At 39.0% G+C, this 24,148-nt stretch overlaps 1 protein-coding gene across 1 annotated transcript in view; it reads right to left on the bottom strand.

The window, feature by feature from the left end:
* TRPC5 (transient receptor potential cation channel subfamily C member 5) overlaps positions 1 to 24,148 on the bottom strand; it is a 150,339-nt gene that overhangs the window by 45,469 nt on the left and 80,722 nt on the right. Inside the window, exons 3-5 of the mRNA XM_023758584.1 lie at positions 20,041 to 20,377; positions 18,594 to 18,733; positions 13,039 to 13,361 (exon numbers count right to left, since the gene is read on the bottom strand). Of these exons, the coding sequence (XP_023614352.1) occupies positions 13,039 to 13,361; positions 18,594 to 18,733; positions 20,041 to 20,377 (800 nt within the window). The remainder of the gene's footprint in view (positions 1 to 13,038; positions 13,362 to 18,593; positions 18,734 to 20,040; positions 20,378 to 24,148) is intronic.

The following is a 24,148-nucleotide window of genomic DNA, read 5'->3' as shown; positions in this document are numbered from 1 at the left end:
GTCTCTAGTTAACTAATAATTATTGAGTACTATAAAAGCACACTAAGCACTTTACACACATTATCATTATGATCCTTATAAAAACTTTGTTACTGCTGAGGAAACAGAGGTTCAGAGATTGAATGACTTGCTCATGGTCACCCAGCTATAAGTGTTTATTAACTATTTGATTTTGGAAAAGTTACATAGCCACTTTAAACTTCAAGTTTCCTGATCTCTAAAATTATTGATAGGATAAATACCAATTGTTAACATTTGTTGTGCTCTTACTATACAGCAGGCACTGTGGTGTTTTCACTGTATTATAATATTTGATTCTCAGAATAACCCTATGAAGTAGATACTGTTTTTTTTTAAATGAGAAGCTGAGGTACAGAGTGGTCACACAGGCAGGAAGAGGTAGGATTTGCACCCAGTTCTTCTGACTCTGGAGCCCACACACTTAACCACCTTACTCTATCATATAAGATACTGCACTCAACACAGTGTCTGGGATATGGTTAGCATTAAAAATGGCAGTTTTTCTAATTGTTTTCTATGAACTGCTTGAGGATAAGGATGCCATCTTATTCAATATGCTCATTGCTTGGCACATAGCAGTTTGCTGAATAAATGTTTGTTGAATAACTCTATAAGAGATGACAGGAGATGAAAATAACTAAAGAAAGTACAAATGAATGGTACCACCCTGTGATGATCATATTAAGAAGGCTATGAACTGAAATTAGGGGAGAAAACTGAAGACAATCAATAAGGACCTTTAGTATCTGGACAGGAAAAAAGGAAAAGCCTTTGAGGGGACTAAGTTTCTATCCACATAAATAATATGGGAAAATATGGACTGAATGTTAGGTAGAGAAATTAACATTGATTAGAAATAGCCATAAATGAATGGTGATAGTCTACAAGGAGGTTGTAAATGACCTGCTAAGTCACAGCTCTGTGCTATTTAGCTATAAATGCATTTAAAATATATATATATTTTATTGATTTCAGAGAGGAAGGGAGAGGGAGAGAGAGATAGAAACATTAATGGTGAAAGAGAGTCATTGATCGGCTGCCTCCTGATGCCCCCTACTGGGGATTGAGTCTGCAACCTGGGCATGTGCCCTTGACTAGAATCGAATCTGGGATCCTTTAATCCACAGGCCGACACTCTATCCACTGAGCCAAACCAGCTAGGGCTGCATTTGTGATTATTGTAATTTTACACAACAAATTTTACATGGTTTACAAAACCATGCAAAATTTATACCTGCATACGTGAATAAAGCAGAGTGGAGCATGTATGCCTAAATTGAAATCCTGACTCTGCCACTGATCATCTATGTTACTGTGAGCAGCCTGCTTAACTGCTTTGTGCCCTAATTTCTCCATTTGTAAAATAGTTAATAATAATAGCTACCTGATAGCATGGTTGTAAAGATTGTATGAGTTAATTCATGTAAAGCTCATTTTGTAATAGTGCCTGGATCTCACACTCAGTAAATATTAGTTATTTTTATGAGTATTACTAATCATCAACCCAAACATCAACCCAAATACAGCCTAGTTGTTGTTTTGCTTTTATTGTCCTTATAGATTGTCATTCATTTGCATATCTAGTTTACATAATTGAAATCATAGTGTATATAAATTTTGTGCTTTTAAAAATTGTAGATTTTGTATAATATATATATATATAATCTTCAAAGGTAACATTTCAATAGCTGCCCAATATTCTATCCAGCAAATACCAAGCTGGTCTGAGAGTGTTATCAATGCTTTTGATGAGAATAGATGGTAAGCTTCTTAGATTTTCAGATGTTACAAGACTGGGAGTGTTAGCTAATAGATTGAGTGACAGGATCAAGTTTCAAAAACATTTTAACAGCCTGGAACAATGTGCTAGAACTAATGAGATGACATTTAATAGGTATCAATGTAGAGCTTTGCTCTCAGGCCAAGTGCACAAGTACAAAATGAGGGAGATTGGAGAAAGGCCAAGGGTTTTTGCTGATAGCAAGTTCAAAGTTGATCAGCAGAACAACAGAGCTGGCCAGTTACTTCAACCATATGGGGGGGAGGGTAAAACAGAAGAAGATCTTCTAGAATTAAAAATAGGATTGCTATTGGACTTCATTCTTTTCACTCAGTTATTTAATGGGCATGTTGAACACCTTTATGTCTTAGTTTCCTCTATGATATGTACAAGGCTTACTAAGCTGGGGATCTCAGTATGGTGAGAGACAATAAATTACTAAAATACAGCAGATTATTTATTATAATGGAGATGTAGTTAGAAGGCCATGAAAAAGACAGAAGGAGACTGTTACTGAGGGCAAAGTCAGAGTAAGAAAAGACTTAAAGAGCAGGTAATGCTTTGGCAGAGACTTAGAGGATGGTTACAAGTTTTCCAGGCTGAGGATGGGCATTTTAGGCAGAAGGAATGGTATGTTATGTGTGAAGACTATAGGGCTGAGATGGAAAAGAGCAAGAAAGATGTTGACTCTGAAGGATAGGAGTAAGAGGGTGGAGAGGGGGGGTCCAGATAACTAAATCCTGTGTGCTATGGTAAAGAGGTGGATTTTACACTGGAGAATACTCAGCTACCTGATGAGCATTAAGCTGGGGGGATGACAGGATAACCCTGGTATTTAGAAAGAAACCTGCATGTGGCAGGTGGAAAGTTATTTGGAGAAGAGATAAGACTTAAGGCTGGCACATGGAACATTTTCTAGGATAAACTCACATGTTAGGACACAAAACAAGTCTTAATAAATTTAAGAAGATGGAAATCATATCAAGCATATTCTCTGACCATAATGGCATGAAATTAGAAATCAATCACAAGAAAACAAAACAAAACGAAAAACACACAAAGACATATAAGCATAACCAATGGACACAGACACCAGGGGGGTGAGGGCATGAGTGGGGGATGGGGGGAATAGGGGGATAAGGACACATATGTAATACCTTAATCAATAAAAAAAAGAAAAACACAAAGATATGGAGGCTAAGTAACATTACTAAACACTGAATGACTTAAAAACGAGATCAAGGAAGAAATCAAAATATACCTTGAAACAAATGAAAATGAAGATACAACAACCCCAAATCAATGGGACACAACAAAAATAGTTCTACAAATGAAATTCATAGCACTACAGGCCTAAAATCAGAAATAAGAAGAATCTAAAATAAACAATCTAACTTTACACTTAAAAGTACTATGAAATGAACAGCAACAAAAAAGGCCAAAATTTCTAGATTCTAGAAGAAATAAAAATCAGAGCAGAAATAAACAAAATAGAGTCTAAAAAATATGAAAGGTAAGTGAAACCAAGTGCTGGTTCTTTGAAAAGATAAACAATATTAACAAACCTTTAAAAAACTCATCAAGAAAAAAAAGAGAGAGGAACCAAATAAATAAAATTGGAAATTAAAGAGGAGAAGTAACAACTGACTCCACAGAAATAAAAAGGATTGTAAGAAAGAATTATAAATAATTATATGCCAACAAATTGGACAATCTGGACAAAATGGATAAATTCCTAGAATAAAACAATCTTCTAAAACCGAATCAGGAAGAATCAGATAATCTGAATAGACAGATTACAACTAATGAAATTAAAGCAGTAATAAAACAAAAACTTTCAACAAACAAAAGTTCTGGATTGGACAGCTTCACAGGTGAATTGTACCAAACATTCAAAGAAGAACTAATACTGATCCTTCTCAAATTATTCCCAAAATTCAAGAGGAGGCAAGACTCCCAAGCTCACTTCATGAGGCCAGTAGTATCCTAAATGTAAAACCAGATAAAGACACTGCAAAGAATGAAAACTATAGGCCAATATCTCTGATGAACATAATGCTGAAACCCTCAACAAAATATTAGCGAACTGGATCCAGCAATACATTAAAAAGATCATACATCACGATCAACTTGGATTTATTCCTGGGATGCAAGGTTGGTACAATATCCACAAATCAATAAACATGATACACCACATAAACAAAATGAAAGATAAAAACCACACGCTCATACCAATATATTCAGAAATAGCATTTAATAAAATCCAGCACCCAATTATGATAAAAACTCTCAGCAAAGTGGGAATAGAGGCAACATACCTCAACATAATAAAGGCCATATATGACAAACTCACAGCCAACATCATACTCAATGGGCAAAATCTAAAAGCGTTTTTCTTATGATTGGTAACAAGTAAGGGATGCATGCTTTCACCACTCTTATTCAACATAGTACTGGAAGTCCTATCTACAGTGATCAGATAAGAAGAAAAAATAAAAGGCATGCAAATTGAAAAGGAAAAGTTAAAACTGTCATTATTTTCATATGACATGATACTGTATATTGAGAACCCTAAAGGTTCCACCAAAATTACTAGACCTGATAAATGAATTTAGTAAAGTAGCAGGATACAAAATCAATATCTAGAAATCAGTTGTATTTTATACACCAACTAGAGGCCTGGTGCATGAAATTCGTACATGGGCAGAGGTGTCCCTCAGCCTGGCCTGCACCCTATCCAATCTGGTACACCTTGGGAGATGTTCAACTGCTGGACATCATTCTCACAATCTGGGACTGCTGGCTCCCAACTGCTTGCCTGCCTGCCGATTGCCCCTAACTGCTTCTGCCTGCCAGCCTGATCACCCCCTAACCACACCCCTGCCAGCCTGATTGATGCCTAACTGCTCCCCTGCAGGCCCGGTTGCCCCCAACTGCTTTCCCCTGTTAGCCCAGTCTCTCCCAACTGCCTTCCCCTGCAGGCCTGGTCCCCCCAATTGCCCTTCCCTGCTGGCCATCTTGTGGCTGTGGGCACCTCCATCTCTGAGGGTGTGAAAGTCAATTAGCATATTCCCTCCTTATTGCCTGTGGGTGCCGCCATCTTTGTGATGGTGTGAGGGTCAATTAGCATATTCCATCTTTATTAGAAAGGATAATGAACTATTATAAAAAAAACTAAGAAAACAATTCCATTCACAATTGCATCAAAATAAATAAATTACCTAGGAATAATTTTAACTAAGGAGGTAAAAGATCTATACTCGGAAAATTATAAAACACTGAAGAAAGAAATTAAAGAAGATACAAACAAATGAAAGTATATTCCATGTCCATAGATAGGAAGAATTCACATAATTAAAATGTCCATATTTCCCAAAGAAGTCTATAGATTCCACACAATTCTTATCAAGATACTAATGGCGTATTTCACAGAACTAGAACAAATATTCCAAAAATTTATATGAAATCACAAAAGTCCCTGAATAGGCATAGTAATCTTGACAAATAATAACAAGGTTGGAAGACTCACATTGCCTAATATCAAGCTGTACTACACGGCCATAGAAATCTAAACAGCATAGTACTGTCATAAAAAAAGACATTAAGATCAATGGAACAGAATAGAGAGCCCAGAAATAAACCCACACCTTTATGGTCAATTAATACTTTACAAAGGATGCAAAACATACAATAGGGTAAAGATAGCCTATTCAATAAATGGTCTTGGGAAAACTGGACAGATACATGCAAAAAATGAAACTAGACTATCTTCTTACATGATACACAAGAATAAACTAAAAATGGATTAAAGACTTACATATAAGACTTGAAATCATAAAAATCCTAGAAGAAAACTCTGACATTTCTCTTAGCCCAAGCATATACATAAAAAACCAAGAGAAACAAAAGAAAAAATAAACAATGGGACTATATCAAACTAAAAAGTTTTGCACAGCAAAGGAAACCATCAACAAAATGAAAAGACAATCCATTAAATAGGATAACATATTTACCAATGATACATCTTATAAGGGGTTATGTCCACTTCTCCCAAGAGGACATACCAATGGTCAATAGACATATGCAAAGATGTTTAACGTCACTAATTATCAGAGAGCTGCAAATTAAAATCATAATGAGATATTAACTAGCACCTGTCAGAATGGCTATCATCAATAAATCAACAAACAAGTGTTGGCCAGGATGTGGAGAAAAGGGAACCGTCGTGCACTGTTGGTTGGAATGTAGATTGGTGCAGCCACTAAGGAAAATAGTATAGAGGTTCCTCAAAAAATTAAAAATGTCCACTGCCTTATGACCTAGTGACTCCACTTCTGGGAATTTTTCCGAAGAAACCCAAAACACTAGAACTGATAAATTTGGAAGAATATATGCAACCCTATGTTCATTGCAGCATTATTTACAATAGCCAAGATTTGGACGCAGCCTAAGTGCCCATCAGTAGATGAGTGGATAATAAAGCTGTGGTACAGTAATGCAATGAAATATTACTCGGCTGTAAAAAAAAACGAAGGAAATCCTTACCCTTTGTAACAGCATGGATGGACATTGAGAAATAAGCCAGTCACAAGTACCATATGATTTCACTTATATGTAGAATCTAATGAACAAAATAGAAACAGATTCATGGGTACAGAGAACAGACTGATAGCTATAAAAGGAGAAGGGGTTGGAGGGCTGGGTGAAATGGTGAAGTGATTAACACCCTCCCCCCAAAAAAGAAATTAGACATAGATTACAGTATTGTGATTGCCAGATGGATAGGGTCATGAGGCAAGGTAAAAGAGGGTAAAGGAAGGAATAAATGGTCATGGAAGGAGACTTTACTTTGAGTGATGAACACACAATATAATATACAGATGATGTATTATAGAATTGTACACTTGAAACCTATATAATTTCATTAACCAATGTCACCTCAATAAATTCAATAATTTTTTTGAAAGGAAAGACTTAAATCTGGGAGACAAGTTAAGCATGCAGCAGTTCTTGGAAGAGATAATTTAGACCTGAATAAAGACATCAAGACAGTGGTGTGTGTGTGTGTGTGTGTGTGTGTGTGTGTGTGTGTGTGTGTGTGTAGAGGATGAATTCAAGAAATATTTAGGAAATAGAACTAACAGGGCTGAGTGAAAGACTAGATGTGTTGCATGAGAGAGAGGGTGAGAGTCCCAGATGATGCCTAGGATTCTGGCTGGTGTTACTTAATAAGGTGATGAATTAAAGTGAAAAGAGGTTTGGGATGGGGATATGGAGATAAGAAATTTAGCTATGGATATTTTCTGTTTGGGAGGCCTGTGGCACAGCCAGGTGTATTCAAGAGGCATTTGGAGATAAGGGCTTGGGTCTCAGAAAGAGATACAAGACCAGAAAGTTAGCTTCTTACCACCTCCACCCTTTTTCTCTCACAAGTCCTGTGCAAACAGAATGGTGATGCCTTCCCAGTTGCTTCTCTTGACAGTAGATGAAGGCCAAGTACTCCCAGTATGGAATTCTGAACTAAAACCACCAATAGTACTGTCATGTGATTGTCAGCAAGGACAATAAAGTCCCCTTGAATTATGTGCCAAGGGAAAAAAAAGATTTTTCCCTCTTTTAAGCCAAAGAATAGCAATGGCATCTGTAGAATCAGAAGAAAAAGGATGACAATAAGCATGCCGTACTTTGTTCTAGGCATACAAACAAGTTCACTTTCCCCTTCTCTAAAAGCTGAGTCTTTCTGATGCCCTGAGTAGCATGTATTTTAGTAGGTTTATACAGAAAATGCCCGAGTTGAGTAATTTAAAAGAAAACATAAATCAGAGTCAGACCTGTATGGAAGGAAAAAAAATCAACACCTAGAGAAAAGTTGAGCTAATATTACTGTTGATTTGACCCCAGCAGGATGACGCTTCTTCATAACTGACCCCCCAAGATATAATTTTTTGTGTGACAGTGCCCATTCTTGTCAATTATCCCTGCTGGGAAAGTGATGGGAGCAAAATGTCAGTTGGCAACAGGGGTGTTAATAATCACTACAGACTTGCAAGAAGGTGTTTCATAAACTTCCTAAGCATAGTTTATATGAAAGGGTAATTGGCAGGGACCTGGCATCCTGGAAAACACCTTGCATTCAGGTGTTCAATTCTGTTGAATGCTTTGATGGAAACAAATATAGTCTCCTAGTGCTTAAGCCACTACAAAATTGCTCTTTATATTGAAAACAGGTTGATGTGAAATCTGTCTCTAGAGTTATGCAGGAAAGGAAGCAGTTCCTTGTCTGGAGGCACTAGCAAGGTGACCAGTTGCCATTAAACACCCAAGGTTGGCTTAATAAAAATAGCACTATTTCTTTGTCAACTCATTTTGGCCTCTCTTTCCTTTCACATGAGTCTGGTTTCTCTATCCAAAATTTTACCCCGAGAGGCAATAATTATGGCCTAGTGGAGGGGGTGGGCACTGCAAAATGGGCAATAGAATAAGCCAGCATTTTTCAAACTCTGTTCACTGGAACATCATCCTGGCCAATACATTAGGGGAAACCTCTCACTACATTGTACATTCACAATGGAAAGTCTGAGAGGTCTTGCAATGAAGACATCTTTTAAAATTTGTCTTAGCATTTTCAAAACACATTTGATCTTAGATCCTGTTTACATGTCTATTAACATTTCCCTGATCTGTGGTTATTTGTAACCCATTTTAGGAAATGCTGCTAGAGGCAAATAATAGGAATAAGCTAGGTAGCATTGTTTTTTCTCTTCTCAGTTTGTGCAGCTTGGGGTTAAGCAGAAACACTTTTTTCTTGACCTTTGTTAATGAACAGCTTTCTAGAATATCTGAGTCCACTAAAGTGCCTCAGTTTATAGAGTTAAAGGGAAAAATTATATCTTAATTTAATGACTAAGAATATCTCACAAACTTGGGGTCATTGTTGTGATATTGATGAGTGGCACTTCCCAAAACTTGGGGCGGAGATGGGCTACTGAGACCAGGGTAATCCCATCACCACTCCTGGAACCTAACACATTTCCTGAAGTGTGCTTATTTGCTTTCTATTGTCTATTTCTCTGATAGTGATTTGCCAGAAAAGAAAAGCCACACTTAAGGCTTGAAGGTCCTAAAGAAGCAGGTATTGAATTTGCAAAGAAAAGTTACAGGAGTTCCATGTGTCTGGAGGTAGTAGACTCATGGACAAAGAGTCTTGAGCTGTCTCCTGTGTCCCCAGTAGGAATGGGAAACATTTCCAATCAGTGCTTGGTACCCTTTCGCCCACCTGAAACCTTAAATTAATCCTAGAAGGTAAGCTGATTTTAATCTCTTTCAGCCTGTCCTCTCTCGCTAGCTTACTTCTGTGAAAGGTGGTGCAGTTGTCACTGGGAGATGCTCACAAGCTTTTGCCATAACCCCATTCTACACTCCACATAAGATTATGACACAGAGCATTTGTCCCTACCATCATTCCAGCTTCTATTCTACACCATGTGTGCTCAAGCAACCTTATTGATTCCCATTTAGTATGTCCAATTAACATGACTTCTGTTTTATAATCCTAGGTAGGGAAAACATTCCTCAGTCAGATATAATGCCCATCCCAATAATACAATCATGTAAAAGAGATGCAACCACTTCACATAAAGCCCATTCAAACATGCCAATTCTACAAATGTTGACACTAATCCCATCAACCCTTGTGTTTCTAACTGCAGCCTCTATTAGGTCTTCATCAACAGGTTTTGATTTTATAATACTGGGTAGGGGAAGTGTTCCACTGTCAGATATATATCTATTTCCATAAAACATTCAGGAAGAGGAGACACACCTTCTTTACATAAAGCCTGCTCAAACATTCCAACTTTCATAATTCTATCAACCCTTACATTTTTATATTCCCTCAATTGGTGAAGCCTGAGTCAGGGCTTCACCAATGGGTTTTGGTACCACAGTTTGTGGGACTCCTGTGTTAAATGAGCCCTGGAAACTTCTCTTTTCCACCCTCTGACCATGTTACCTACTCTTGTGGTTTTCGGTCCCCAGCCAGGGGTTGATCCAAGAGACCCTTGCCCTTGTGTCAATCTAACTTGATTAATCTCCCAAACCACTGCCAGAAGAGATTGATGATCATGTTTCTCATTGTGATTTTTGCCTTCTTGCTTTTTCAATTTCTCCAAACTGGGGTAGAGTGGACTTGTTTTGGGCCCTTTAATGTTGGGGAACCAGCACAGGTCCCTTAGTCTCACCCAATCTTTGATAGTAATGTACTAAATTTTTGGTTTTAATCTTATCAAGGTCCATTTTATTTATCTCATTTTAAAATAACCATCTTAAGATTTACATCCTGCTGGGATGAGTATTGTGACTCTCCACTTTGTTTCCACTTTGTTTCTGCTCCTATCAATATTTGCTTTATTTATCTTATTTCTTTTTTTTTTAGTTGGAGAGAGGGAGGGAGAGAGAGAGAGATTGGTTGCCTCTAGCACTCACCCTGACCAGGAATGGAACCTGTACACCTTTGGTGTATAGGACAATGCTCCAACTGAACCACACCACCAGCTGGGGCCATCTTATTTCTTAATAACTACTGAAAAATTTCCACCTTTTTGGTCTCTTCCTATTCTCCTGTTACTTAGCCTAATGTTTTTTACTAGCATGTGTAAGACCCAGGAGGGGAAGCTAAGATAGGAAATTTGATAAGGCTTCCCCAAAGGTCCCTGGGTTTTGCAGTAGAAAGGTTACATGGGGCACCCAAATGAAAGTGGTCCCCTTAACTATACTAGTAGCATTTACCATAACCTGGGTAATGGGCATATTCAGCACCGAATATCCCAGTCATCATAAAGCCAGTCCCACATGGCTGGCATATGAAGCATACCAGCTGCTTCATCTGGGGGGATGCACTTGGCTCCACATTTATAGGGGGAGATGGAAAGTCCCCCTTATCAGGGTAAATAAACCTTAATGGCTTTTATCCAGTCCACCAGGCTGGCAGTTCCTTCAGAAATAACCTCCTGGGTGTATGGATTGTATATAGCCATCTCTGATTGTTCCACAGTGAGCGGTGGGTTCTACGTCTACCTACACTTGCTCTTTCACTCTGCAGCCTTCAAAACCAACTACACAGTGTCCAAAGTAGTTACTCTCAAAATACATCTCAGTATAGATTCCTTGAGAAGCTGATGATATTGAACTACAAAATGAAACAACTCCTTCACTCTATACTCCCTATTTCAGTAGTTTTTTGGTGTCACCTGCCCCACTGCATTGAAACCTTCTTGCTGATCAGAGGTCTTAAAGGTATTTTCTATTGTTCCCACATAATTTCCCCCTTGGGGGCAGCTTTGAGGCCGATGACCCAAGATCAGAGTGATCTAAGTCTCAGCTTGGTTTAGTATTAAGGTCCAACCCAACATTTTCTTATATTTCCATTTTAGCTATTACAGATAACAATAACCAAGGGTTTGTATGTTTAGCATGCTTCTTATTATTTTGCATTTCCTTATATATCTAATGAGTCCACTCGGAGTGAGGTTTACTACATTTGTAAATTCCATTGCTAACTTTTACCTTTAGTAACATATCATAGCACAACTGCAGTTTCATATCATGGTGACTAGGTACCATCCAAGGATCAAAGGTTCATCATCTCCTGCCTTTCTCTTTTTTTCTCTTCCGAAACCACTACATGTTTCTGTGAGCCGCAGCTATTCTAGCAAATCCTATTTCTCTGACACCAACTAAGGGGTTCTGAACTCAAATCCAACGTGTGGGTATAGGTAGGTTTCCCCCCACATGCACACACATACCACCAATTCTCCAATACCATCTGGGTGGTCCTACAATTCCACTTCATTCTGACACTGCTGGATTAAGGGCCCAGTCCCACAAGACTGCTCCTCTCCCCACTTCTGATCCCAGGTTTGCTTCTCACTGACAATCTAGAGACTACAGCAATTTTCATGTCATGACACACATAAACAAACTAATTATCAAAATTCTGTGGCACACGAAAATATATTACATTTTTTGCTGATCTGACAAAAAATAGGTATAATTTTGATTCATTCATGTGGGACCGCTTTTGTTGTGTTGACCATTGTCTTTTTTTTTTTGACAATCAAAGGGAAAAGAGGTGAGTGCCCCTAACTAAATAGTCAGGTATTACATGTTTTAAAAATTCTCGTGGCACACCAGTTGAAAATTGCTGGACTAGAAGTTCCCACAACCTTCTCCTGTGTTCAATTAAATTGCTAGAGCATCTCACAGAACTCAGAGAAACATTTTACATACTACATTACTGGTTTGTATAAAAAGACATAACTCAGAAACAGCTAGATGGAAGAGATGCATAGGGAAAGATATGGGGAAAGGGCGTGGGACTTTTATGACCTCTCCAAGCACATGCCAATCTCCCCAAATCTCTACCAACCCAGAAGTTCTCAGAAACCTATCCTTTAGTTTTTTTTATGGAGGCTTCATCACATAGGTATCATAGGTTAAATTCATTGGCCATTAGTGATTGAACTCCAATTTCCAGCTGCTCTCCTCTCCCTGGAGGTCAGAAGGGTGGGACCGAAAATTTGAACGCTCTAATCAAATGGATAACTCCACTGGCTGCCAGCTCCCATAAAGTAACCTCATTCACATAAGACACATTATCACTCTTATCATTTAGGAAATTCCAAGAGTCTTTTAGGAGCTCTGTGCCAGAACGAGAGGGGGGGGGGAGGGAGGGAGAAGGGGATGAAGACCAAGTACATATTTCTTATTATAAATCACAATAACACAGGGTGCATTAAAATATTTTTGCATCCTTCCTTTTCTTTGTTCTTGGTTCAGAATAGTTAGTTAAGTTAGCTTTCATAGTCACTTATTCAGAGGAATAGTCTTGCTGTTTCATTTCCTTGGTGAGTGATACTTTTTTGAGTGATAAATTATTTACTCCCTCCTTATTGATTCTTTTAAAAAATGTGGGATGCTACCAAAATAGTTTAACTCTAGATGTGTTCCTGGGAGCCCAGCTGTGTGTTTATCTCTTCCCCATCCTCCATCACCTAAGTCTACCTCCTCTCCTAGTCCCTTGTAGTAAGTGAAGAACCTTCCTCCACTTCAGACCCTTCAGGTTAATCCATGAGTAAGCTTTGTTTGCACTGTCAAGAGACAGTGATGCAGCCTTGGACTGAAAATAGAGTAAAGAAGGAGAAGGCAGAAAAAGGCATGGAGGAGAGGGGAAGTCTTACGTGGAGAAAGCATTGTTCTGTCTCTCACATCGGATCCCCTTGCAGTTGTTCGGCTCATCAATCGCTCTGGTCTCATAATAAAAGTAAAGCTGGTTCAATCCATTGGCAAAAGCCAGAAGGACCAGGCAGTAGATAAAGAGGAATTTGAGGATATCAAGCAGCATTCGCCCCAAAGAAATCTGCAGAGGCCCTAAATGGGAGTTGGCTGTGAACAGGGATATGAGACGCAACGAACTTAAAATGTTGGATATTGCAAAGAGCGCTTCTGCAATCAGAGTCGGGTGCCACATTTCCCATTCTTCCCTTGGACGAGAACCATTATACTGAAAGAAACAAGTGCACAAGATGAGAAGCACAGTGAGCATTTATAAAACTTTCCCCTCTTGCCTGTCTTCTGCACCCAAATAAAGCCATCAAAGTAAGCATCAAACATTCACTTATACAACACTTTTGCCCCTCCCCCCGTCAATCAATACATGATGTTAATAACTCTATTCTTCCCACTCCCACCCAAATATATACCCAGGATATAGACATAGAAAAATGAATTTCAGAGCAATCATATGGAGCAACCACCTGTGGCTTGTCAACATTTTCTAACTATGGGTTTGCCAGATTGTTGGGGAGTGTCATTGGAATCGAGCCACTGGTATGCCCAAGGTGGGGGAACAAATTATTCTGCTTCCTAATGAGATTTCAAATTAGATTCACCTCCTTAACCATCCCTCATCTATTTTGTTCTGAGCACCACAGACAAGTTGTTATTGAAGGACAAGGGATAGGTTCAGCCTCAATGGTGTGCAGTATTTACCCTCACTTCCTTGCTGTTTGCAGTTTGGGGCTGATGGAGCATTCTTGGAGGGCCATTATTCTTCTGCTAATTTTTTGCAATCTGTAATGTATTCCATACTATTACAAATGGCATGTCAATCTTCCATGTAGTGAATTTAGCACTGCCCACACAGTGGTGTATGGATGTATTTTATTGTTCCTTTGACAGCCCTACAAGTTTGAATGTCTGTCTAGTACAAATGAAGAACCAGGGGATTGAAGTAGGGAAAGAGCTAGTATTTCTAGGGTTATTATCCATTTTTCATTCCTGTCCTGAACTACTAGCTCCTAGAACATTGGGTGTCCAGCTTTGTAGAAATATGGCTTTGTTGTGAGACCTAAAGTTCAATTGGATTTTGTCACTTCAAACTACGTTTATCTCTTGTGAAAAGCGGTCATGCAACAGCCCACAGTGCCCAGGGCATAGCAGCTGGCAGACACCAGCAAGCAGGTGGGCAGTAGCCAGAGTAACTCCCAGCATGATGAAGGCAGCTCCAGGTCCAGGGCTCCCATGGTCAGGGCTGCCCAGGCAGAGCCACTGCTCTAATTTCATCATGGTAGCCTCACGGCCTCTCCACCATTGCTCTCACCCTCCTCGCCTTCCAGGACACCACATGTGCGTTGTAGAGTCAGATCCAGGAGGCTAATCTGACTTAGCCTGCAAGGGGATGCGCTTCTGACACCCTAACCCCATTCTTATGAGAGCAGCCCTCCATCCCATCCACCATTGAAGAGCAAGTTTGCTTTCTAAAAACAAAACAACAAAAACCCCAAATTGCCTTTATCTCTCAATTTCATCATAGAATAAGGATAATATCTACTCCTACCCACTACACACGTTTGTGATTATGTACCCATATGTGAAAGTCTGTGTACTCCATAAGGGGAGATGTTATGGAAATACAAGGAATTGCTTATTACCTTCTGAAGACAGAAGTAGATTTGGCTTGGAATTCATTATGAAGCATATTGCCTTGAGCTCTCATCTAAATATCACAGTTTCTCAAGACTAAATGTAAACAACTTTCCTGAGAAAATGTTGTATTGTGGGCCACATTATATTGTTAGCACATTTCTAAAATGTGCTTCAGTTCCAACAACTGAGGAAACTGGTGTTATTAAAATCATTTGTGTGTATCCAATATTCTTTACTGTCAGAGGAGTTTGGAGAAACCTTGCCACATTCTGCTTCTGTTTCAGATAGACTTTAGTTGGCCAACCAGTTTTGTACACTCTTGGCCAAATCTTGTATCTCTATATTTTTCCTTCCAAAAAAAATCTGCTGCATCTCTGTGGAGGGTGGGTATTGTTATGCCTGTTTTTCAAGTGGAGGAACTGAAATACAGAGAGGCAGAGTGACTTGCTTAAGATCACACAACACAGCAAATTGATGGCAGGTCCAGGACTAAAACTCAGGTCTCTAAACAGTCTAGCATTATTTCTATTAAATGTTACTTATATGATAGTTGATATTACAGCACATATGGTAGATAGGCCTTTAAAGGTTTTGAGGTATTTGTAAAAGATGGAGACTCTTTGCTGATAAGAAAACAGACCTATGTTTTAAAACTAGAAATTATTTACTGGAAAATATATAGCTCATAATTTAGAGTTTTTTCTCTCCACAGCCACAACTGTAACCACAGGGAAGTCTGCTGCCCATGGGAATTTGCAGAATATTCATAAGTGTGAAAGATGATTATTGAGGCAAATCTTGCTCTGCATATACTTTTAGAGAAAGATATTATAAAATATGAGAGCAGGGAATAAATTTGGAACTCATTTAATATGGAGGTCAACAAAAATGTTGTGTTAAGCACGGTGGGGCAAAAGTAGGTTTGCAATTGTAATTGCATGAAACATGGAGTTTATTTTTGTATTATTTATTAAATATTGTGTTATTTCCCCCTTGAACAACTGTAAACCTACTTTTGCCCCACTTTGTGTTATTTCCCCCTTGAACAACTGTAAACCTACTTTTACTTTGACTTTGTGTACTATATGGTTCCTGTAACCATTACTCAACTAATTTCTTGTAGAACTAAGAGATAGTATGTAAACAAAAGGATGTGGCTGGAGACTAAATTTGCCCTGAAGACCATAGTTTTCTAACTCCGGATCTAACACAAATGATTTTTCAACTGTGTTCCTTGAAACCTGAGGGTTCATTGGAAACAGCTGGTGGCCACTGTGGGAGCCAATGAGGAAGCCTGGAATACCCATTCCTCAATCCAAATTCAATACTTTAAACTCTAATATATTGCAATTCTGTATGTTTTAATTTCAAGATGTGGTTCCAATCTTATTTTTTAGAGTCCAAATCTAAGGCTCAGAGAGGTAGAAGGATGACCTATGGTAATCCAGTTTGTGAGTATCGGAGCAAGGATTAAATTTTCTGACTCTTGAGTTAGTGATATTGGGAGGCAAGGGATTTTTCTTATATTTTTTGAGATGGAATGCACCTTAAAAATTGGCTTCCATGCCTTTCAAAGGGGACTCAGTCATAACAAGGATGGGTGTGTGTGTCTGCAGCCAAGAACTGGCCCTTAAAGAAAGAACTACAATTCAATGGCTATCAAAGTTCAGATTTAGTCTGTACATATGAAAGTAAGGTGGTGGGGGAATAAATCTAGGTGGTGCTATTCTAGAAGACTAAAGGACAATTGTTATTCATTTGTGGGGATATTTGGGGGGCACTGAGGACCACCAACCTTATGTGTATTTGTTTCTTTTGAGTACTTTAGTCTGTGCCTTTTGGTTCCTGTTGTAAACCATGTGGGGTTACTAGTTTTCACTCTAAGAAAGGATCTTCTTTAAGCCCAGCTTATCCCATGGTGCTTCTGTACTTTCTCAGTACAATAGTGATCTGAAATGTTTCAAGAAGCCTGGGAACCAGCTCTTGAGGTTTTACCTCCTAGGGGTTGACACAGCCTACGTGGTGCTCAGAATAAGGTCATCTCAGGCTGGTGTGCTCTGTGGATGAGTGGGCCAGATTGCCCATTTATAATTTCTTATTGCAAATCTAAAGTCTGCATGTGGCATGTCTTGCTTCGTAAATTTTCTCTTTTTATAGGATGACTCCAGCTTCTTGGCAAATGTTTCCTTTGAGTTAAGTGTTTTTCAGTTAAGGGGCATTCACTCAGCTTAGCAGAGCTGATTTATCCTTTCACTCTAAGGTGGGGAAGTGTTTAGCTCTTTGGAAACCTTACCAGTGAAGCTGGACAGGTTATGTGATTAGCTAATATTGGGCATTATAGGTACATTTTCATATCCCCAATAGTTAATCATTTTACTGATCACTTATTCTAAACTTTTAAGCAAAACCCACCAATTTCTAGATTGATAATTATCTCTCCAGTGTATAAATATCACTTCCAAAGGAAGAAATGTATTTTTTTAGGCAAACAGTGTTACTTAGTCAGCAGAGTGCCAGAATGACATGGATTTCATCCAGGCACATTAACCAGAGATTCAAACATTTCCTCACCAGCTTTTTCTTGTATAAGGAAGTTGTAAATATGTGTTAAGTGATCACCACAAGTATAAGGCATACTCTTAGGCTTCTTAAAAAATGTTTCATGACTGCATTCCACATTCATGCGCTATATAACTAACTCCAAAATCTTAAAATTTATGCAATATGCATATTATGGGTATAAAAATAAAGCAAGTTGTTGGAGATTTGGGGGACAGCCATATTCCCATTCTAAAACTTAATGTGGAATTTAGTACCAAAAAGCATGAATAACTAGATAATATTGGAGCCTTAATCGTCAGCCTTTCCTCATACTGGAGAAGTTCAATTCAGGGTAGAGGAGGATGGCCATTCTATTATTTAATGAGCATCACATTTGAACTCAAAGCCTGTGACTATCTAATGTGAAGGGCTGTATATGAAACTTTTTTTCAGGATAATTCAGGTTGTATAGTGTGGAGGAACAGTATCAAGGTGGTTTGTGTGTGTATACATGTCATCTGAATTGATAGGGGGACATAGATTAGATGATACCAAAAAAGCTGGATTTATAACAGCTTGAATGATCATCCTGGTGGTGGAAGTGATCAGGGAGGCAGAGACAATTAAAGGTCTATGTCTCATGCAGTGAAGTTTCTAGTGTTCTGCTATCTGTCACATGAAGAATAGTTGATGAAGTGTTAATATTTAGCTTTGAGAAGAGAGAACTTAGCGGGTTAGGGAGCGATCACTTCATAGTGGGAGCACTATTATGGAGAAGGAACAGCCTTGTCCTGTTTGATGCCACAGGGAAAAAGGATTACTAATGAATATGTCACAGGAAGAAAATATTAGAAAAATATAAAGTTAGTACTTTTTAATGAGGTGACAAGGGTTGAGAGAAGCTTTTGGAGATAGTGAATTCAGTGAATTTTCTTATCTCTGTCCTATACAAGTATTGGTGGGCCATCTTCTTGGAAAGGATATTTTAGACAACACTTAAGCACTTATTGAATGGATGGGTGGCTGAAAGCTATTTTACTTTCAGAGTTTAAGAAGCTATGAATTTATTTGCAAATTGCTCCATTCTCCACTTTCTTTGCTTAGGCAACACTGCTTACAAACTACTAAAATAATGTTTATATAGTACTTTCCCACATGGATGGGATCGTCATCGGCACTTTCCCCTTAAACTCTTTATGTCCCCAGTGCTAAAGCTTAATGTAACCAAAATTATTGCTTAAGAAAAAAGGCAGACATTCCAAATTACCTTGACATAGGCCACAATCTTCAAGGAAATAGTTGCCAGGTAGAGTGAGTTCATTGCAAAATCCATCAGGTTCCACCAGTCGTGGATGTATTCAGTAAATCCACCATCCCACATTTCCTTAATCTCCCCCCAAATGAAACCTGAAGAATGGAAGCAAAAGGTTCATTTCTTTACAGGGCAGAATAGTCATCCTGGTCATCATAGTAGGATTCCCTCATATAACAAAACATGAAATAAGTGAATCAATTGGGGTCAGTGGAGTGAAGTCCCTAGAGATAGTAATCATTTACTTCTTTTTCTTTTCTTTCTCATCTCTCAGTACTGAACTTACTAAACCCGATAGGCTTTACCTGGATATGCACATATGTTATACTTTTCTGGCTACTACTCACTTTTAGCATTTTTATTATAGTTACTGGGATGCTGTGATAATTTTGGGTTCCAGATTCTACCCTCTTTCCATTTTAGAGTGGGAGTAGTTTCACCAAAAAATTAATCAGGTCAATATTTTCCCATAATCCTTAGTTTCCAATGTGTGCTAGTGGGAAAATTTCTTAATGAGTTTTGAGGTAAGCAAGCTGACCATGGACCAAAAATACTTGATGCTGGTGTTAAAGCCAGGCAGTGGGGCCCCAAATAATTTAGAATCCTCTTTTCTCCTTTCTCTTCTCATTGTGTGATGGCTTCATGGAATTCTGCCTGATAGTACTGATGCTTTGGAGTGTGCAACACAGTAAAGTATATGGCTGTAGTCTAAGGCAGTGGTTCTCAGCCTTTAAAGTGCATGCAAGTCACCTGGGGATGATGTTAAAATGCAGATCTGATTCTAAAGATCCAGGGTGGGACTTGATATTCTGTATGTCTAACAAACGCCCAGGACCACAGTTTGAGTAGCAAAGACTTAGAGGATGGCAGTGTATTAAAGGGTCCAGTGCAATCTAATTATGCCTGGAGGATGCTGGTAAGACTGCTTCTACCATGAGTTGTGTGAATTTCCCAGGTTTCCCCCCTGATTGTGAAATCAGTATCCAAATAGGATGTCTACTCTGAATATGTACTGGGATTGTGTGGAATAGCCATGAGAAATAACTAGATCCAAGTGCCACCTCTCCTAGTTATGGGAAAGAGGGCATGCCCTCCCTAACTTACCTGAGGCCGGTTCTGAACTGATACTTGGCTTTCCTTCTAAACAAACTGACAGACACCTTCCTTGTTCTTGATGGTATTAGGTTAACAGAAACAAGCCCTGAGTACACTGCCAATCTCACTGTAAAACAGGTAATACTGAGTGAGCAGGGATGGGGAAGAAGGAACTACATTTCTGAGGCTCCCAACAAAGGACTACGCCACTGCACAGATGGAAGGTTCAGAGCTAGTCCAACTGCCTATTCCAGTAGTTTTTTAGACAGGACCAGCAGCCAGTCTGGCTTTATCTCCTTTGACTCACCAAGAACCCAAGGCAATATCATCCATTCCACGACAGTTGGGGGAGGCCCCTGTACATGAAGGTCTGTTCTGACGATGTGCTGAGAAGCCAGGAGAAGCATGAAGAGGAAGGTCAGATATGATGCTGTGTGGCAGATAAACTTGATAAAGGGTTTCTTGATGAATAGACCAAGGTTGCTCCTGGGTGAGATCAGATAAGCTATAGACAGCATGGGAAACAGGAACCCAATGGTCATGCAGGTCAGAAGCTTGACTACCCAGTGTTTCCGCCGCCATCCAGGGAAGCCATCATACCACAGAGTGGCAAGCAACTGTTGGCAATTGGGCTGAGCAACAAACTGGGAAAAAGAAGAGAACAATTTAGGCATCAGAGATGACAAGGAGGAAGTCTACATTCTTACCTTTCCTAGTTTACAGCCAGTTGCATGACCAATCCCCCAAAGAGGCCTGATTTACAGGTTCCCATGAATGGATCTAACCCCAGAGATAGCTTTACATGTCAAGTAATGAGACTAGATCTTTCTTTGGAGTATTTGTTTCATGTATTAAACAAAATCACTCTGTTTGGTTTGTGCTTTGACTTGCCTCTTTATTCCACCTCTCATCATGTTAGAGAAATGGTTCCTAAAACCTGGCTCTGCATTAGAATTTTAAAAATCCACATTCCCAGGTGGTACCACAGGCTGACTAAATGAGCCTCTCTGGGTGGTAGAGCCTGGGCAGCTGTTTTACAAAGATCTCCTGAGAGTTTACATGTCCCTTAGCATAGAATTATGGGTATTTTTCATTTCAAATTGATTTACATTTTACTCATTTCCCTAGCCTATGTAAAGTCATCAACAATTGTGCACTTTGGGCAAACATAAACTGGCAGGGAATCAGCTCATGCCTGTGGCTATGGTTTGGAATGTAAATAAATTCCCTTTTTTATTTTGTCTTTTTCCTCCTTTGGTTCTGAGAATCTGGTGGTTGGCTAGCAATGAATCGGGTTGCTACTTTGCCATTTACTTAACACCCTCCCTAATCTAGACATGCAAATGAGGAAGATATATTTTGGAGCCAATATTATAACATGTATACAACTCAGCTAAAATTTTACTTAAAATCAATCTACAAAGTGTCAGTGATTAATAGTTAAGGAATCATCAGCATTGCAAGTCACCCTCCAACTGCTCTTTTTCTGGTAAGGAACTCAATAAGGAACTCAACCGTCAGTCATGATTTTAAATACTTGACTACTACAGCTATCCATGGGAAAGGTTAAACAGAGCTGCACTATATATATCTTACTTACCCAACTTTACTGTTAATATATTTATGAAGGTCATTTGCTTCTCCACCAAAATCATTCTCTTTCTTGAACACACTGCTGGACTACACCACCCAGTCTCCCTTGCAATGAGGTTTGGCCACATGACTAAGTTCTTGATAATGGAATGTTTAGAGAAATGATGAGTGGCACTTCCAGACCTGCCTGTGAAGGTCTACCATGTGTGTTCCTCCATGTTCTTTCCCTTTTATGGCTGACTGGGATGTGGTAACTCAGGATGATTTAGGGAATTCTGCCAGCCTGTGCCCCCCCCCAATGACCATGTAGAGGAGTACTACCTTGCTCACCAATAATACCTATCTTGGAATGGTACATGACTGTGTTTGAGCCATCACATATTTAGCCTACCCTAAAGCAGTTTACTATTACAAAACTTCCAAAAATAAGCTGTAAAATCTTTTAATGATGGGATATCAATTTCTCCAAAGATCCCCATTATGTCTTTACATCTCCTTATTACACATTCACATACAAAAAGACAAAATCATCTGGTCTTTTCTAATCTTCTTGGCATTGCAGCCTATGCCTAAGGCTGGGATGAAAAAAGTACCAGAAAAAATTAAAGAAAAGTAGAAGGGTAAAACAATATATTTGGATGAAATGAAGAAAAAGCACTGTGAGCACACAGTCTAGTGACAGAAACAGATGTATAGAAAGACAGTTATAAAACAGTATAGTAAGGGCACTAAAATGGATATGAACAAAGCAAAATGAGAGCATAAAGGAGAGGCAAATCTGGACCGCTCAGAAAAAGCTTCTTGGAGGAGGCAGTACCTGAGTAGAGCATTAAAGACTGCATAGAAGTTGGCTAGGTGTAGGGAAGGAGAAAGAAAAATAGTAAACAGACAAAGAAAAGGAGATAAAGTCATAGAGGTGAAAAAGACCATGACTTGTACAGGGAAGTAAAGCAGTCTGGGATGCATGCAGTTGAAAATGACAAGAGAAGAGGCCTAAGAGATAGGCAGGGGTTACAGAAGATCACAATGATAGTCTTAGGCCATTATAAATTGTGTGTGTGTGTGTGTGTGTGTGTGTGTGTGTGTGTGTGTGTGTGTGTAAAGCAATATAGTAGAGTAGTTAAGACTACAGACTCTGAGCTAGATTGCAGTGGTTCTTTCCGTTCTTCAATGTCCTCATGTGAAGAATGGAGATAATAGCATCTATCATATATAGTTGCTGTGAGGATTAAGATCTGTTACTATGTATGAAGCACTTAGAACTATACTTAGCACATAGTAAGGGTTTATTAAATCTTGGAAGAGCTAATACTGTTAAGATGGCAATACTCCCCAAACTGTTCTACAAGTTCAATGCAATCCATATAAAAACCCCAGGTATTTTATTGCATAAATTGACAAGGTGATCAGAAAATTCATATGGAAATACAATGGAGGCAGAATATCTAAGTCAATTCTGAAAAAGAAGCACAAATTTGGAGGACTCATGCTTCCTGATTTGTCAAAATGATGAATTTGTGTGTGGGTTAGTGTAAATAGAGTTCTTTTCCAATTTCCTCCTTAGGGGGCTTAAAAGAAACAACAGGATGAGCAGTTATAGGAGCTTCTTAAAAGCCAGAAGACTGGGTGTTGCTCAAGAACTGAGAGCATGTGTTAGTCTTTATTATTTTCCCAATATTTTGCTAAATGCCTGACACAAGGTAAACACTGAATAAATATTTGTTGAATGAGTGATTGAATAAATAAAGTTGTGCTGGATGAATCTTAGAAGAACTCTCTCTTTCCAAAGCCTTCTTTCCTTAGTGTATGTAGTGGGTGAAGTCTGGTAGGTAACTCAAATCTTTTAGGAGTTGCAACTAGGAACTATTCTTAACATAGTCAGATTAACTAACATATAGTGTGCCAGGCACTGTACAAGATTTTCACATATATCATCTCACAGCAACCCCAAAGGTAGATATTAGTATTATACCCATTTTGCAAATGATGGGACTGAGCCCAAGCTTTCATTCTTGGTAAGTGGTGGAGCCAGGACTGGAGCCCTAGCTTGGCTGACCATAGACCAAGCTCTTATACACTGAATGCTGGAAATCCATGGATGGAATGATCTGAAGCCTGCAGAAAGCTGATATTCTCAGTATCTTCCCCATTGGCCTTACTACAGTGATTGAAATGCCCATATCACTTATTATTTAGGGTTAAGGCATTATGTTTTTAGGAAGTAGTGATATATTGAACTACCCTTATGAGTTTAAAGTGAGTATATCATATCAGCCAGTTATCTAGCTATAAGAGATCTGCCTACCAGCAAAGCACAGAAGCTATGGGGCTCTCCTGGGTCTAGGCTCCCGAGTAGCAGCTGGAAAGGCAGGGGTAGTGATGCATAGCTAGGACCATGTGGGGAAACCTTAAAGATCTTAGCTGTTGGGTTTAGCCCCAGGCCTGATCTTTATGGAACCCATGTTTTCAATCTATCTAAATCTTTTCTTCATAAACCTCCTAGGATCCTCACTGCAGTATTTCCCTCTGCAATGCTTCATTTCTTTAATGTTCTCAGGCAAGGGCTAAAAATTAATTTTTTTCTCTACTGCTGCATAGGACTTTTGGAAATGCCATGGATCTTTTTCCTTTGACATAAATCTGTGTTTTAAATGAAGTGGCTCAATAGCTCTTTACCCCTCCAAAGGATAATTCTTTTTAAAAAATCTTTATTGTTGAAAGTATTACATATGTCCCCTTTTTCCTCCATTGACCTCTCCCAGCCTGCCCCCACCTCCCACCCCAGGCCTTCTCCACCTTATTGTCAGGGTTCCTGGGTTATG

Source organism: Myotis lucifugus, unplaced genomic scaffold, assembly GCF_000147115.1.
Source record: "Myotis lucifugus unplaced genomic scaffold, Myoluc2.0 scaffold_2, whole genome shotgun sequence".
In the NCBI taxonomy this organism is placed as follows: Eukaryota; Metazoa; Chordata; class Mammalia; order Chiroptera; family Vespertilionidae; genus Myotis; species Myotis lucifugus.
The sequence above is the reverse complement of the archived record's forward strand: the minus strand, read 5'-3'. Positions and strand labels throughout refer to the sequence as shown.